Consider the following 16092-nt stretch of genomic DNA (forward strand, 5'->3'; position numbering starts at 1 on the left):
GTCCCCTTTAGTATTCCGAGTTTGTCTTTAACGTGGGTGAGAAACGTTACAGGGCAGCTGCAGCTAAGTCGGCATTACTTTGCGTGAAGAGGGCTCTGGGAGAGGCTGGCCAGACAGAACCACACTTTGACCTGTCTGCTTCTTTTTCTCAGTATGGCTACGCCCCCAAAGGCTCTTCTGTGGTGCTGTACAGTGACAAGAAGTACAGGAATTACCAGTTCTTCGTTAGTACGGATTGGCAGGGTGGCATCTATGCCTCCCCAAGCATCGCAGGCTCACGGCCTGGGGGCATCAGTGCAGCCTGTTGGGCTGCCTTGATGTACTTCGGGGAGAACGGCTACGTTGAATCTACTAAACAGATCATCAAAACTGCTCGCTTCCTCAAGTCAGAGTATGTGTGCAAGATTCGAATTTTGCCTTGTCTTTTTTTCCTGCTGGTGGGCTCAAGGCACACACCTGGTCATGTTCTCATGACCCTTGGCCATAGGACACAGCCTAGAAGTGATCTTCCGGCGGGGTGGGGTGTGTCTTTTGGAGATCTTCCTGTCTCTACGGCTACCTCTGAACAATGGGCAGCTCTTCCTATTGCTAATGTACAGTCTAATGGTTAAGATAGCGGTTGCGAAACTTGAGTGTGCGTCCTGATCACCCAGAGGGCTCAAGCCCTACTCCTAGAATTTCTGATTCAGTAGATTTGGAAGGTTTCCATTTCTAGTGAGATCCCAGGAGACATTGATGGCACTAGACCAGGAATCACCACCTGGAGAGTCACTGGGGTCGGCAGAGACTGGAAATGAGACCGAAGGAAAGGGGAGGGGAGAGCGCTGGCTTCCGGGGGGGTGGCCAAAGCTAGAAGTGGCTGCAGCTCTGTCTGATGTGTCTGTTAGGACATCACTAGCAGACGCTGTTTCAGAATGTAGTGCTGTCTCCTGTGGAAAAGGTCCCATGTAGTTCCATGAGGGCCCTCTGTTGTGAACCACTGTACAGGCTCTTGCTTTAGGGATTACATATATAATTTTTTTAACCACTACAGAGATGGAGGAATCATTTTTCTGGGATTTTTCTGTTGTTGTTACTTTAATTCCTCAGATGTCCCTAGGGGAGTTTAACTTGGGAGTTGAGTAGACAAATTAGAAGCCAGTGGTTTGGACGCGTTAGGTCTAGATGGGGGTGGGGTGGGCCTTGGAATATTTTTAACGTTCTGCCTGTGATTCTGATCTCCACAATATCCACTGGTCCCATCCTAGCCTCCTTGTTTTAGACAATGAGAAGAGCAAATCCCCCAAAGGTTGCACTGTACTGTACGGGAGACTTTAGAGATGATTAAAGAGACTATAACCAGAGGACGGTATGTGGCTGAATTTCCTTTTTGTTCCTTTTATTTGTTTAAGACTGGAGAATATCAAAGGCATCTTTGTTTTTGGGAATCCTCAATTGTCAGTCATTGCTCTGGGCTCCCGAGAATTTGACATCTTCCGACTTTCTAACATGATGACTGCTAAGGGGTGGAACTTGAACCAGTTACAGTTTCCGCCCAGGTAAGTTGGAGAAGCCGCTTTGCCTTCCTTTACTCCGTGACTTGAAGAACTTGGGTGGCTAACTAGGAAGCCTGAAGTGCGGTCTGACTGCTTTAGTCCAGCACGTGGGTAGCAACTATGGTATTGGTATCTGTAGGGTTTCCGTTTTGCCACCTGGAGCTACTAGTTATAAAGAAAAGACTGCTAACTTTAAACTCTGGCAGAATTAGGTGATAGCCTCCTGAGACCAATAGTCAGTCCTGAGATTTTTCTCCCACTCTCTGTATACTCTGCAATCAGACAGTTCTTATAAAAAACTCATTTCCTGGGTCATGGTTTGTGAAAACAATCCAGAGGTTTGCAGTCATTTAGGCCTGCTACCGTCAGCTCAGGCACATCTCCAGCCTTGTCTTCTCTGTTGCCTGGATGGGTGGATTCAGTGTCTCTGTGTTCAGCTCAGCCTGGCACATGTTGGTGCCATTGCCAGTCCCAGCTGGACTGTGTCTTCCTCTTCACAATTTGTGTACACCCAGTCCTCACTCCAGGGTGAGTTAGAGTTCCTTCCTCAAGTCCTTCAAGACTGCAGCCACGTAGCCCTCCTCCCTTGAGGCTGTAGGCTGGAAGTGTCCCATTGGTGGTCAGTAATTGACAGTTGGTGAGAGGAGAGGCGAGACAAAACAGTTGGTTGTGGCTCTTGATCACGCTGAGAGGCCCTGGATCAAGCCCAGGGTTTGAGCCCCTTGATTCCCACGGTTGGGAGCAGTGCAGATGAAGGAACTGTGATAAATAGTGTGCAGCCAGTCACTTCCTGCATTTGGGGCAGCTTTATTTTGGAACATCTTTTCTGCCTGTTTTCAAGGTTTGTCTTGCTCTCTGTTCTCCCGCAGTATTCATTTCTGCATTACATTAGTACACACCCGGAAGCGAGTAGCCACACAGTTCCTGAAGGACGTCCGGGAGTCTGTCACACAAATCATGAAGAATCCTAAAGCAAAGACCACAGGAATGGTGAGGACATTGGAGACTGCTTTTCCTTGCAAAGTTAGGGGTTGGTGTGCAGGTTTGAAGGAGTCGAGTGAACCAGAATGCCATTCTGCCCCTGCCCTCCTGTCTCGTTTGTTAGTTGGAGCTGGTGCTTTGTGCCTCCCATTCCCAGGGTCGCTGGGAGTCTCAGTGAGGTAATTGATATATAAACATCTTGCAAACTAGAATCTGCTTTGTAAACACAGATGGTGGTAGTGGTCATTTGAAAATACAGCTGTGACACAGGAAAGGCAATAATTTTTTCTGGAATTTTCAATAGCAGATCCCGTAGAACAGTTACTTTATGCAGGAAGGGAGACTGGAAAGTACCTGTGAAAAATAGACTATGTCGGCCAGTTTTCTGCCACAATGATGCCTAGAGATCTAGGACCAGAGGAAAAGGGGCTTATTGCCACAGCTTTGTCCTTGCTGTATATGTGTTGTCACTAACGATGGATTCTTGGTTGGATTTGCAGGGTGCCGTCTACGGCATGGCCCAGGCAATCGTCGACAGGAATATGGTTGTGGAATTGACGTCGGTCTTCCTGAACAGCCTGTACAGCACAGAAGCAGTAGCCCAGGGCCCCCAGATGAATGGTTCTCCAAAGCCCCGCTGAGCCTGGACCCTTTCTAGCCCCAGAGGCTTCTGGCCTTCAGAAGGTTCTAGGGGTACGGAATAGCCATGTACAACTTTGACCTCTGGTCTTGGCCCAGAGCACAACCAGATAGACCGCAAGACAGCTTGAACCTCAGGATTCTTGTCTCTTGTTTTGTTATCCTTCTATGGTTTCTAATTTAAATGCCCCAGAGGTTTCTGTCATCTAGTGGATTTGCCCTTGTTATAGATGTTCCCCTAGGAATTACTGTAATCATTGCCTTCTCTAACTTCTCTGACTGTCAGCTTCACTTCATCACTGTGTGGCGGCTCTGGCCTGTCCTGACTCCCTAGGGAAGCTGGGCTCCAGTGTGCGAGAGAGGCAGGGTTTCTCTGTGAGGTCATGCACGTTTCGGCCAGTCAGAGCAGCCGTGTCACAGATGGGTCCCAGGTAGCATGGGCGCTCTAAGCAGGAGGCTTCTCTGGCGCTCTGCCCGAGGGTAGCTTAGCTGTGTGTGTCAGCGTCACTTTGTGACTTCTTTCACTTATTCCCTTTGGGGACGGGAGTGGTTCAGCCGTCTGCCCAGTCTCCCAAGGCAGGGTTTGTGGTGGGCCGTTGATCCTCTTCTGGGCTTGCAGGCCCCATTTGATACTTGTTGCCACCAATATTGGAGACTCTGAAATGATGCTCCCATTAGTTTCATGGACCAGGATGGGAACATGGTTTCCAGAGGATCTGGGACTTCTGGCAAGACGCTGCCTCCGAGTTAGCAGTGGTGGGAGCACACCTGAGCCCTCACCTGGGCAGAACACAGACTAGTTTCTCTTCTTTTCTGAACATCCCAGTAGAGTGAGCACGCAGGTTCAAATGTGGGTCACTAAAGCTGGCGTTGGCCTGCCCGTCCTCCCTGCTTTAAGCCATCATGTCCTGAGGATATGTTTGAGAGGAACAGCTCAAAGCACCTCCACAAGCAGCCTTGACTTACCCTAGGGGTGTGTGAGGAGAGGTGGGAGAGCCCCATGGCAAGGAGAATTTTCTCTCCATTAGTGTGCTTGTCCTGCCCTTCCCCTTGCTCGGCTTCCAGAGGTACTACGCCAGTTTCACTTCAGGTGCTGGACCACTAGGCCCTGACCAAAAGGGAGCAGTGCAGGCAGAGCTATGCATTTTGGAATAGGAAGGCTGATGGCAAGTAGCCATGTGGCCTAGAGCCTGGAGTTCCTTCCCTAAGACTCAGGGTGGTGCAGGGGCAGTGCCAGCCCTGCACCCACTTCCTGCCCTCTTCTTCCCTGTCTGGGGCCGTGATCTGGGTTGAACCACTGTCCTGCTATAATGACATCATATCATGTGCCTTTCTCCTCAGCAGTGAGCAGGCCCCAGGGGAGTGGACCTGTGGGCGAGGCTTCTGTTGGGATGGGGGAGAACTTAGGACTAGCGAGGAGGAACTTTCCTCAGGGACTCCGGCACATTCAGCCTCTCCAAGCTGGCACCCTCTGCCTGCCTCCCCGGGCATGTTGGCTGGGAGAGCCTGGACTACCAGACTGTTCCTTAAGCTCCTTAGCATGTTTGTCCGGCTGTCCTTTAGCACTGCACTTCTTAGCCATGGACGATGACTAGCTGGCGTGTCATTGCAGGGCTGGAGTGAGTGAGTGTGTGTGTGTGTGTGAGAGAGAGAGAGAAGGAGAGAGATGGAGAGATGGAGAGGCTGAGAACCGTAGGATGTGGGAGTTGCACAGTTGCTGAACTGGCAGGCGCCTGCTTGAGAGTGACTGTGGTCAGACCTGTGGCAAGGGTTGTCTCGCGTCTCCCGAGCGCCGTGCTGGATGAGGTCTGACGACATCACCGTGGCTTGCCAGCTGCTGGAGTGGAGAAGCATGTTCCCTAAGTGTGCGGACACTTCCAGTGTCTCCCCAGGACCAGACTCCTGAGCTACTCCCGTCCTTGTGTGGTGACAGCATTGGTGCCCCTGGGTGATGATGTTTTTCAAAGGGACCTACTGTAGCCACTTTATGATGAAGAGCCTTAGATTGTCTTAATGCTTTGGCAGGCTTTCCATTTGGTGCGTGTGTGTGTGTGTGTGTGTGTGCACACACACACACGTACTCAGTCATACCCAGGCTGTGGCACGGGTGAGTGGAGTGTCTCAGTGGTATCATGTTGCTAGCAGATGGCCCTCTGGCTTCTGCAAAAACTGTACTGTTTTGATTCTGCATTAGAAGTAGTCATGTGAATATACTGCCATGTGACTTTTAATATTGCCAGTTTTATACTTGGAAAATGGTACTTACCTTTTTTTTAAATCTTCTGTCTTCTCTAACCTTTCCCTTCTTCTCTCCATGCCCCCCTCCTAATTGCAGCAATAATCTCTCTAAAAGCAATTAAATAATTAAATGTCTGAAATTAAATCATTGTGGATGGTTGCATTTGTTGGTTTATTTGGGCATAGAGATCACAAATGGGATGGTGGTGGCACGTGAATGGGCTGTGAGAGAGCGCCTCCTGGTGGTGAGATGGTTGTGTGTGGCCACAGATAGGAAGGCTAACACAGTGAGTAGCAGTCCGTAGCCATGCATTTTAATAGGTAGCTTGTGAACAGGAGTGGTGGGCACACCTGTTTTAGGGAGGTCTAGAATTGAGGCCCTTAAATCCCCAGGACTGGGCCCTGTCTTCTGTTTTCTGCCGTTTTCAGTGTCCACTTCTGTTTGCAACTTCCTGATGGATTGAGCCATTCTTGGTGATCTCTAATCAGCTGGGCAGTATGACTGTGTTTAATCAAAGGCCACTGACTCTGATCCCTGCATTTGCTCTGGGGGCAAACAGAACCCTGAAGATAGCTTCACACCCAAAACTGCTGGGCTTCTTGTTCTGGTATGAATTAGAAACGAGAAGTCTTTCCAAAGAGTTAGTCTGGGTCTAAGGACCATCATTCAACACATTCCCATTCAGACTTTGCCAGATCTAAGCCTAGGAATGCTGCCTTTGCTTAAGGTCCTGCCAGATGGTCTGGTGCCTTGAGGGTCTGTAAGCCAGAGAAACAAGCAGGGTAGGCTGGCTCAAGGAAGGCTGGCCCATCACTCCCTACAGCCTTGAGCCCCGTCACCTTCTTTCTGGTTCTTGGTAGCCATGAGTAGCTTTCAGCTAGACCTAGCAGTGGCCAAAGTCACAACGGAAGCCAGCTATCACTCGGATGGGCAAAAACCTCTTTTAAAAAAGATTACTTATTTGAAAGGCAGAGTGTGTGAGAAAGGGAACGAGAACGAGAGTCCATCTCCTGGTTTACTCCCCAGATGGCTGCAACAGCCAGGGCTGAACGGTGCCCTAGCCAGGAACCAAGAACTCCGACTAGGTCCCTGTCTTGGGGTCTGGGAACCACGTGTTTGGGCCCATCTTCGCCTGCTTTCCCAGGCACAATGAGCAGGGAACTGTGGCTCAAACTGGTGCTCTGGTACGGGATGCTGGCATCTCAAGAGGAGCCTACACCCACTGCACCACAACGCTGGCCCCAAAGCCAGCTTGTTGAGAGCCTTTTCTTGGAGTATCCATGCCTTGTTTTCTCTTACGCTTTCCTCATTGCCATATTTCTTTTCTTAATATCCTCCCCTATAATTTCAATCATTTGGATTAATGTTAGGATAAACTTATTTCTCAATGTGTTGCCTGGGTCTTTGTCCCACACGAAGGTACTTTACCCAACTGTGGTGCTACCTCTGTTGGCATTTTTCAATCTTCGATCCATAGTAAAGCAGGAAGGTGGTGTAACAGTGCAGTGTACCTCTGTACCTGTCCCCCAGGCCCCAGTCGTCAGATCAAAGCACACTTAGAAAAGTGTAAGGACAGAGCAGATGGGAGGCCAGTATGAATTCTTGGTGATGCTGAACTTTGGCAGAGGTGTTGCCATCATCATAGGTGTTGACAATCTTATTAGCATTATGGGCTAGGAAGGGGGGGGTCCTGCTATCTTCTTTTTTAAAATTTTTTATTTATTTGAAAGGCAGAGTTAGAGAGATCTTCTACCCATTGGTTCACTCTCAAAATGGCTGCAATGGCCTGGGCTGGGACAAGCCAAAGCCAGGAGCTAGGAGCTTCATCCAGGTCTCCCATGTGGATGCAGGGGCCCAAGTACTTGGCCCATCTTCTGCTGCTTTCCCAGGTGCATTAGCAGGGAGCTGGATCGGAAGTGGAGCAGCCAGGACTCAAACCAGTGCCCATATGGGATGTTGGTGCTGCAGGGGCCAGCCCCCCTGCTATCCTTACTCTTCCTGACAATATGCTTGCTTCTCAGTCACCAACCTCTGTCTTCTTCCTGGCCGTGGCTGGAGTTTACAGACTCCTCCCGGCCGACTGTTGGTGACACTGTCAGATGCCTGCTCCAAATGACCCTGGTATTTATGAGTCTCCTTGGTACCCAGGCAGTGCTTGAGGTTAGTCACAGGTGAGAGCTGGGACAAGGGCTAGTCCACCTCTGCATCAGAGCGTATGACATGAGGGGAAGGGATGTCACATGCACACTGGCTGCCCTTAGCGCTGCCTCCTGCCAGCCATGGCTCATCAGTGCACACGTCCTGTGCCAGGCTCACTGGCTGGAACCTGCACGAACCAGCAGCTCTGCTGCTCAGATGGTCAACAGCCTGTCAACTCCTCAACTCTACCTCTGGCTTCTCACTTGTGGAGTGCAGCAGGTAAGCCATGAGACCTTTGTTGTGGTTCTAAGAAACAACAGAGACCACCAGGGTTAGAAGTCTCATCTTGGGGGGCCGGCGCTGTGGCGCAGTGGGTTAACGCTGTGGCCTGAAGCCATATGACATCCCATATGGGCGCCAGTTTGAGTCCCAGCTGCTCCACTTCTGATCCAGCTCTCTGCTATGGCCTGGGAAAGCAGTAGAAGATGGCCCAAGTCCTTGAGCCCCTGCACCCACGTGGGAGACCAGGAAGAAGCTCCTGGCTCCTGGCTTCAGATCGGCACAGCTCCGGCCATGGCGGCCGTCTGGGGAGTAAACCATCGAATGGAAGACCTCTCTCTCTCTCTTTGCCTCTCCTCTCTCTGTGTAACTCTTTCAAATAAATAAATAAATAAATCTTTAAAAAAAAAAAGTCTCATGTTACGGGTCAGTGTACAAGGGCAAATGGAATTAAGAGATGCTTATTTTGGTGCAAAAAAATGATAGCAACCCAAGCACAGTGTTTCTGTAGTTTTCCTTTTGCAGGACCCCTCATATGCATAGATTTCACCAAATTTTTGCATCAAAATAAACTTACCTTTTAATTGCATTTTTCATGAACTGTTTGAAGCCATCTCCCGTTAGTCAGTGTTCTCTGGAGAAACAGAAGCAGCATCCACACAGAGAAAGAGGGGAGAGTTTAATAAGGAACTTGCTCATCTGATTCCGCAGGCTGAAGCTCAAGGTCTGCATCTGGAAGCTGGGGTCGCAGGGGAGGTGATGCCGTCCTCCCAGGGCGGGGGCCAGAGGTTCCAGAAGACTGGATGTTTTCTGCTGGGCCCTCAGACCAGGAAGAGTGAGACCCCAGCTCTAGGCAGTCGGGCGGGCAATGCACGTACTGGGTGAACGGTCAGCCCTTCTGTTTATGTCTTCAGCTGAATGGGTGGGAGAGCAGTCTGTTTCACTGGGTCTGCCCATTCAAATGTTCATCCCATCCAGAAACATCTCACAGACACCCAGACCCAAAGGCCTGGGAGCCCATGACCCGGTCAGCCAGTCACGTCGACACTACACTTAGCTGGGAAGATGACATAAGGCTCCAGAGTGCCTTTGCAGACGTTGGTCCCACAGGCACAGCAGACACACGCCCCGTGCACCTTCGTGTGTGCTCACATGCTCCTCAGCCACTCTGCCTCAGGAAGCCCACTCGAGTCTTGGAGGCTCAACTCAGCTTTGCCCTGGAAGCCATTCTTCACTTAAAGCACACATTTTACCCAGCTATGCAGCATTAACTCGATCCATCCTGCCCGATCCCCCTGGCCGATAAGGAACCTGAAGGCAGGTGGTGGTCCCTCCTTTCCCCACCCCATACCTAGAGTGGTGCCTCATACAGGCTGCTTTAACTTACATGCCTGTTGGCTCCAGCTGGGATTGACCTGTGGAAAAGAAGGTTCTAGAGCCCAAGACCAAGTGATACAGTAGTTTTATTTGAGGCATTAAAGCCCATGTGCTTCCATTGCGTAGGCTGAGGTTCACGGTGGGGTTCTGGGTTCTAAGACAAGACTTTATTTCACCTTATACCACAGCTTCTTGGGAAATGAGTTTGAAAGGAAACTAGACAGCCTGTTAGGAAATCGTTACTGTTACAGGAAAGTTATCAAAGAAAGGGGAGAGCTTATTCAAATTAGTGTAACATAACAGCCCCAAGGCGAAGAGGGTGGCACAGGGGAAAGGTCCCAGTTCCAGGTGTCGCAGATGCAGGCATCTCCTTTCCACAGGGACTCACCCCTACGACACAGGCAGCAGGGGCTTGGGGCCCAGGGCTCCTCAGTCCCCTCCCTGCCACAGAATTTGAAGGGCAGGGTCTATGTCATGGACACTGCGACTTGTTCAATGAAACTGGCCAGGTTTATGTCCCGCTCTGAGAGGCCCGCACACTCATGGGTGCTCAGGGTGATGTGGACCTGAAACAAACAGAGATTCCCGTCACTGACTCCATCATCGTCACTTAGGAGGGTCACTGGTGGTTGGGCTTAGGGCCACCATGAGCTCCAGAGTAGTACCCAGGCACCACCAGCTCTCCCTGCACGTCCGTCACAACAGTGCCACCTTGTCGTCTGTGTCTCCCCATGGATGTTCTTCAAAAATAATGGCTATGGGATAAAAATTTAACATGCACATATCAAGAGCAACCTAACAGATAAAGACAAAACCAGCAGTAACTTGTAAACACCATCTATTCCATGCTTAATGCTTTTATCAACAGTCCAACAGAGCTCTTGGCACATGGTAGGCACTTAATGCCTGCTGCATTAGGAAGACAGTCTGATCTGCCATATGTATGCATATTCTGAGTTCAAGTTTATTCTTGCCTGATTCTCCTATACCTCCAGAGACTTGACAATGAACAGGGATGCCTGACTCCCAGAGCCTTGCCTTTCTTGGTTTTGTCTTTCAATGTATACTTTTTATTTTTTATTTTTTTGGACAGGCAGAGTGGACAGTGAGAGAGAGAGACAGACAGAAAGGTCTTCCTTTGCTGTTGGTTCACCCTCCAATGGCCGCTGTGGCTGGCACACTGCAGCCGGCGCACAGCGCTAATCCGATGGCAGGAGCCAGGTGCTTCTCCTGGTCTCCCATGGGGTGCAGGGCCCAAGCACTTGGGCCATCCTCCACTGCCTTCCCGGGCCACAGCAGAGAGCTGGCCTGGAAGAGGGGCAACCGGGACAGAATCCGGTGCCCCGACCGGGACTAGAACCTGGTGTGCCGGCGCCGCTAGGCGGAGGATTAGCCTAGTGAGCCGCGGCGCTGGCTCAATGTGTACTTTAACCACAGGTATCTCACAGATGCTTTAATTTGCATTTCTCGAATCTGACTTGTTTCCAGGAGGCATTATCTGTTGATTTCTAGGCACAAGTGGAAAGGACCAGGAGTAGACAGCCATCCTGTGGGTGAGGAGGGCCCAGAGTTAAGTGCGCGGAAGAGGACTTCAGAATGTGGACGGGGCCGAGCACCGCGGAGTGGCCGCCGTCACTCACCTTGTTGTACACGTTAAACCATTCAGGATGGTGGTCCAGCTTCTCAGCCTGCAGGGCCACTCTTGTCATGAACCCGAAAGCCTATGAAGTGAAGCGAGACCAGGGCTTAGTGTTCTGAGAGAAGGGACTCCTAGGAACTTTTTGACCACGAAAGGCCTAGATGCAGGAGGATGGGCCGGCTTCCTTCAGGGGGACCCTCCCAGCTCTAATCATGTCCCCCTCGGCATCCCCCACTGGTTCTGAGGCTTGAGCCGGAGGCTGTCTGCAGTTGCATGAAAGTCTTGGTACTAGGCTCACGGACAAGGTACACACACCACAGGAGGCTTTTAGCGTTGGCCAATCGTGGCCATCTATCAGAAGGTCCTGGATGTACATCTGTTTGGTACTGGAAAAGTCTCAGGTAGGGAGAGCCCCAGACCCATCCTCAGTACCAAGGGGTGACACTTCCCAAGCTGGCCAGGCACAGTGCGCAAACCAGTAGCTTGGCGTAGCGTCTGCAAGTCTTGGCTAACAGGACTTTATGGAGATACAGGTCTGGAGTGAGACCCCATCAGCCCAGTCCGAAACCCACCCACGTTGGTGTCGTACCCTGTTGAAGTCTTTGAAGTGGAACTGCTTGAAGATGGCGTCGCGGCCCTCCAGCTCGTTCCACCCCACGGCCCGCAGGTTTGGCAGCAGCTGGTCCCGCTCCTCAGCGCTCAGCCTGTGTGCTTTGCCAGCCTGCAGGAGGGAGAAGACACAGGCCCAGGGCCTTTCTTTCTACAGGTCAAAGATGGGGCCCTGCTTTCCTGTTGCAGGCTGCAGATGTGTGGAGTCGTCATCTGGGTTTCTGAGACCCAAAAGTTGGGATCTTGTGTGCACTCAGGAGGCTGGACCAGGCAGCTCTAAGGCAGTCACCAGGCCAGAAAACAAATACATTGACTTACACAGGCAAGGCCATGCGTACTGCAATGAGAAAGAGAAAGCGGCAAAGTCAGGAGGCTCCTGGAGGAAGGCTAAGGAATGACTGATCTACGGGCTAAGCTCTACCACAGCAGAGCTGAGAAAATACAGAGGAAAGACTCAATTTGCATGAAAAGAGAAACACCAAGCAGAACGCCCAAAACACTCCCCAAGGGAGCAGCAGCTGCCCGTCCGCTGGACAGAGAGGGACAGTCCCCAGCTAACGTCCTTCCAACCTGATTAAACAAACAGAAAGCAGGGAGAACAGGAAGTCCCTCTGCCTCAAGTTTGTGCCCAGGGAGGAAGGGGAGTACTAACAGTTGTCTGAACGGGAAAGAGGAGGCCTGAGAGAGGACGGCTCCTGCTTGGTTGGAGATGGCTTTATGAGAAAACCCCTCAGCACGAAGGCCACGTGACACACGCTGAGCTAAAGCCACCTTCTGGGCTGCCAGTGCTTGGAGTAAGAGGAATCATCACCCCCAGTAAGTGCAACTTCGGGTGTAACTAGCAACGGGACTGTCGCTGAGGTGGAGGTGAGCAGGCCTTGGGAGCAAGGAGGCAAGGTTGTGTGGGGGACGGATGCCCCAGCAGTCCTGGCAACAGAGGCATAAGAGCAGCCCTAATTGTTGGACTGCAGTTCCGTGCCAGCAACCTCTAACCGTTGAAGGCTACGAACTAAGTGGGAAGGCCACCCTTACTGTGCTTGTCTTAATCCAGCAAGCAGCCTCACATACCAGCAGTCAGCTCCCAAGAGAAGGATTAAGCTGTAAAATTATTAAATAGCCCAGTTTAAAAAAAAGGGGGGGGAGATCTTTCATGGAATTAAAAAAATTTACTTATTTATTTGTTTGAAAGGCAGAGTGACAGAGAGGGAAAGAGAGCGCTTCATTCGCTGTTTCATTCCCCAGATGGCTGCAGCAGCTGAGGCTGGGCCGTGCCGGAGCCAGGAGTCTGGAATTCCATCCGAGCCGCCCATGTGGGTGGCAAGGCCATCACTTGGGCCAACACCTGCTACTTTCCCAGGCGCATTAGCAGGGACTTGGATCAGAAGCTGAGCAGCAGGGACTTGAACCAGCACTCAGCTATGGGATGTAAGCAGCAGCTTAACCTACTGCTGCACAATGCTGCCCCCCTCTGAGGGGCTTTAGCCTGCCTCCACTGGCTGCCCTGGATGTGCATGACCCAAGGGCAGCTGGGCTCTAGGCCACAGGCTGGGATGTCTCCAAGGTGGCACCTGCCCAGGAGGCAGAGTGAGGCTTGTTCACTGATAGGTTCTCAGGTCTAATACACTCAGAGAAAGAAAATCCCAAAGGAAGTATAATTTGCATCCCAGCCACCCCCACCTCCCAAACTCAGAGTCATCACTTTAATGAGAAAGGAAAAGCAAAATTCTGTCCCATGCAAATGAATCGCAGCACAACCGCTCAGGAAGGAAGTACTCCCCCGATCCAGCCTGCCTCCCTCTAGTACCATCCTGTGTAGCCCACGCCCTCCCCAGAACCCTAAGGTGTGCTAAAGAGGAAACCGGGGCCTAGAGAGGGGAGATCACTTGGGCACTGCTCTCGTCACCCCCAGCCCAGTGATGGCACAGGCAGCCTTGTCAAAGTGTGGTCTATGTGCCAGTGTCCGAGGCTGGACCCAACTTCCAGGAACTTAGCCACACTGCACCACGGTACCATGTGGCCTCTGGGCCCAAGCTGCCAGGCCTAGGTCTCAGATTTGCTACGTGCTTTCCCAGGCTCCCCAGGCTCAGTCCCCAGAGCAGAAGTAACCTGGCCAAGGACAACTGGCCAATCCAATGCCCTGTCCTATTTACCTATTGTGCAAAGTGCCCTCCAGGCGGCCCACATTGGCACTGTTCAGGCCATGAGTGGAACCTCAGAGAAGACAAGGGAGCAAGGGTCAGTTTGGGGTCAGTTTGTGCCCTAGGAGGGTCCGGGTGTGGGAGCTTAAGGGAGCCCAGAAGCTGGGCTCCTGCAAGAGTCATGCCAGGGGCAGAAATGGATGGAGGGCTAGACTGAGAGCTAAGCACTTAGGTGTGGATGGAAGGAAGGCAGCCAACAGAATGGATGACCTGGCTTGAGTGGGTGGGGCAGGTGCAAGCCCCGGTTCCACCATTTACCAGCCATGTGGCAATATGGCAGTCACCTCTTCTGGCTTCATGACTAAAGGGACAGGAGGCTCCAGAGGTGCGAGAGACAGTTCAGTAAACTGCACTGTTGTTAGGCAATGCCACCCGCATTTGAAAAAATACTTTCTGAGGCTGGCATTGTGGAGTAGTATGTAGAGCTGCCACCTGCAATGTTGGCATCCCTTATGGATTTGAGTTTGAGTCCCAGCTGCTCCACTTTTTTTTTTTTTATTTTTTTTTGACAGGCAGAGTAGACAGAGAGAGAAAGACAGAGAGAAAGGTCTTCCTTTTGCCGTTGGTTCACCCTCCAATGGCCGCCATGGCCGGCGCGCTGATCCAATGGCAGGAGCCAGGTACTTCTCCTGGTCTCCCATGGCGTGCAGGGCCCAAGCACTTGGGCCATCCTCCACTGCACTCCCTGGCCACAGCAGAGAGCTGGCCTGGAAGAGGGGCAACCGGGACAGAATCCGGCACCCCGACTGGGACTAGAACCCGGTGTGCCGGCGCCGCAAGGCGGAGGATTAGCCTAGTGAGCCGCGGCACCGGCCTGCTCCACTTCTGATCCAGCTCCTTTCTAATGTACCTGGGAAAGCAGTGGAAGATGGCCCAGGTTCTTGGGCCCCTGCACCCACGTGGGAGACCTCAGATGAAGCCCCTAACTTTTGCCTGGCGCAGTCCTGGCCCTTGTTGCTGCATGGGGAGTGAAACACCAGATGGAAGACCTCTGTCTTTCCTCTGTCTCTGTAACTCTGACTTTCAAGTAATAAATCTTTAAAAAATATTTCCTTGGGCAAGTAAGCAGTGTGTGTGTGTGTGTTGGGGGGCTTGCAGCATTGGGGTGGTCACAGGGCTGCAGGATTCTGATGCTGAAGACCTGTGCTCTCTAGACCTGTGGGGCTTGGTCCCTCTCCCGTGGGCTCCAGGTGGCAGCAGAGACGCTGCACACGCCTGCATCGCCCACCCAGAGAGCAGCCTCCTGTCCAGCTGCCCATTCCCAGTGGCTGCAGCTAGGTCCGTGTTTCCAGCATCAACCTTCAGCCAAGGCATCGATACGTTTTCTTGGTGCTGAAAGGGGTGGGTGGACATCCATGAGCCCCCTTCCTCTTTAGAGCCTGCTAGAGCCCTCCAAGTGGTACTACCTGGGACTCTGGGATGCAGTTGCGGGTAGCGGCCTTGTTTGCCGATCACCCGGCAGGCTTAGCGGAGTGTGTGGAGGGGTTACTGATCACCCAGGTCTGCATCTCTGGGGACTCACGTTCCCTCCCCGAGCCCTCTGGGCCAGGAATGCACTGCTTGGTGCAGCTTCCAGGTCTAGCTGTGGAGAAACTGCGTAGGGTGGAGGGAGACACCCCCGGCCCCGCCGCACAGCTCGGCCTCGGGTTCCCCACCCCATTCCACCCCAGCCCGCCGCCGCCCCCCTGCCGCTGGGCACAGGCCTCAGGCCAGGCGCACAGCAGGCGAGCGAGAAGGGACAGCGGCCAGACCATTCACCCATTCAGCCTCCCCGCCTCCGCCGCCGCCTGTGCCCGTGGAAAGCGCAGGCGCCACTGCAGCGCGCGCGCGTCGCCGGCGGACGAGCAGGGCCTGGGAATGGGCGGTAGGCCCGGGTCGCCGCCCCTCTGCTGGCCTCAGCTTCTCCCTGGGCACCGCCTGCATTCGGGACTAGGGCGGAGACCCCAGTTTTCCGAGCCCGGCCGTTGTGGCCCTGCCAGGGGCTTGGGGGACCCTCCCCTACCCGCACCGCGTCCCCGCGCGCGGTCGCGGCGGTCCCTCCGCTCACCATGTCGCGGCGCAGGCGGGCGGGCAGCAGCAGGTGGCGGCCCAGCTAGCGAGCTAGCGAGCGGTCGGGCGCTCTGTGGCCGCCCTGGGGCGGGGCCGCGCTCGGGCCGCCCCCTGGTAATGATTAACAGCGGGCTGGGCTCCGCTGGGCTCCCTTCCAGCACTTTCCTCGCCCACAGAGACACTCCGCATGCAAGTGACAAGGTTTGGGGTGATGCTAAGACCCCGGGCGCGCATCATCCAACTTGAAAAAACAAACCTCTGTAGTCAGATGTGATTGACAGACAATAAACTGCACAGGTTTTAAATACACAGTTTGCTAAGTGTTGACACAGGGCTGCCCTGGGACACCCCGCCCTCCAGTTCCCTTCTGCCCGACTGTCCGAGGCCCCACACCTGCGTTTCTTTCAT

The 16092-nt window shown here is 52.8% G+C and overlaps 2 protein-coding genes across 3 annotated transcripts in view; one reads left to right on the forward strand and one right to left on the reverse strand.

Moving 5' to 3' along the window:
• The window catches only part of SGPL1 (sphingosine-1-phosphate lyase 1), a 53877-nt gene extending 48339 nt beyond the window's left edge, over positions 1 to 5538 (forward strand). For both annotated transcript variants that reach the window (XM_051823813.3, XM_089313404.1), the window contains 4 exons: positions 153 to 391; positions 1392 to 1538; positions 2405 to 2525; positions 3017 to 5538. In XM_051823813.3, coding sequence (XP_051679773.1) covers positions 153 to 391; positions 1392 to 1538; positions 2405 to 2525; positions 3017 to 3157 — 648 coding nt within the window. In that variant the 3' untranslated portion in view covers positions 3158 to 5538. The remainder of the gene's footprint in view (positions 1 to 152; positions 392 to 1391; positions 1539 to 2404; positions 2526 to 3016) is intronic.
• A 3719-nt stretch (positions 5539 to 9257) lies between these two features.
• On the reverse strand, positions 9258 to 15759 carry PCBD1 (pterin-4 alpha-carbinolamine dehydratase 1). The gene is made up of 4 exons (XM_008269998.5): positions 15683 to 15759; positions 11418 to 11549; positions 10830 to 10910; positions 9258 to 9755 (listed from the first exon to the last, which is right to left on the reverse strand). The coding sequence occupies exons 1-4, from the start codon at positions 15683 to 15685 to the stop codon at positions 9657 to 9659; spliced, it is 315 nt and encodes a 104-aa protein (XP_008268220.1). The 5' UTR covers positions 15686 to 15759; the 3' UTR covers positions 9258 to 9656.
• Positions 15760 to 16092: the final 333 nt, after the last annotated feature.

The sequence above is a fragment of the Oryctolagus cuniculus genome, chromosome 15, assembly GCF_051225735.1.
Source record: "Oryctolagus cuniculus isolate XC-2025 breed Fujian yellow rabbit chromosome 15, ASM5122573v1, whole genome shotgun sequence".
NCBI classification, from domain to species: Eukaryota; Metazoa; Chordata; class Mammalia; order Lagomorpha; family Leporidae; genus Oryctolagus; species Oryctolagus cuniculus.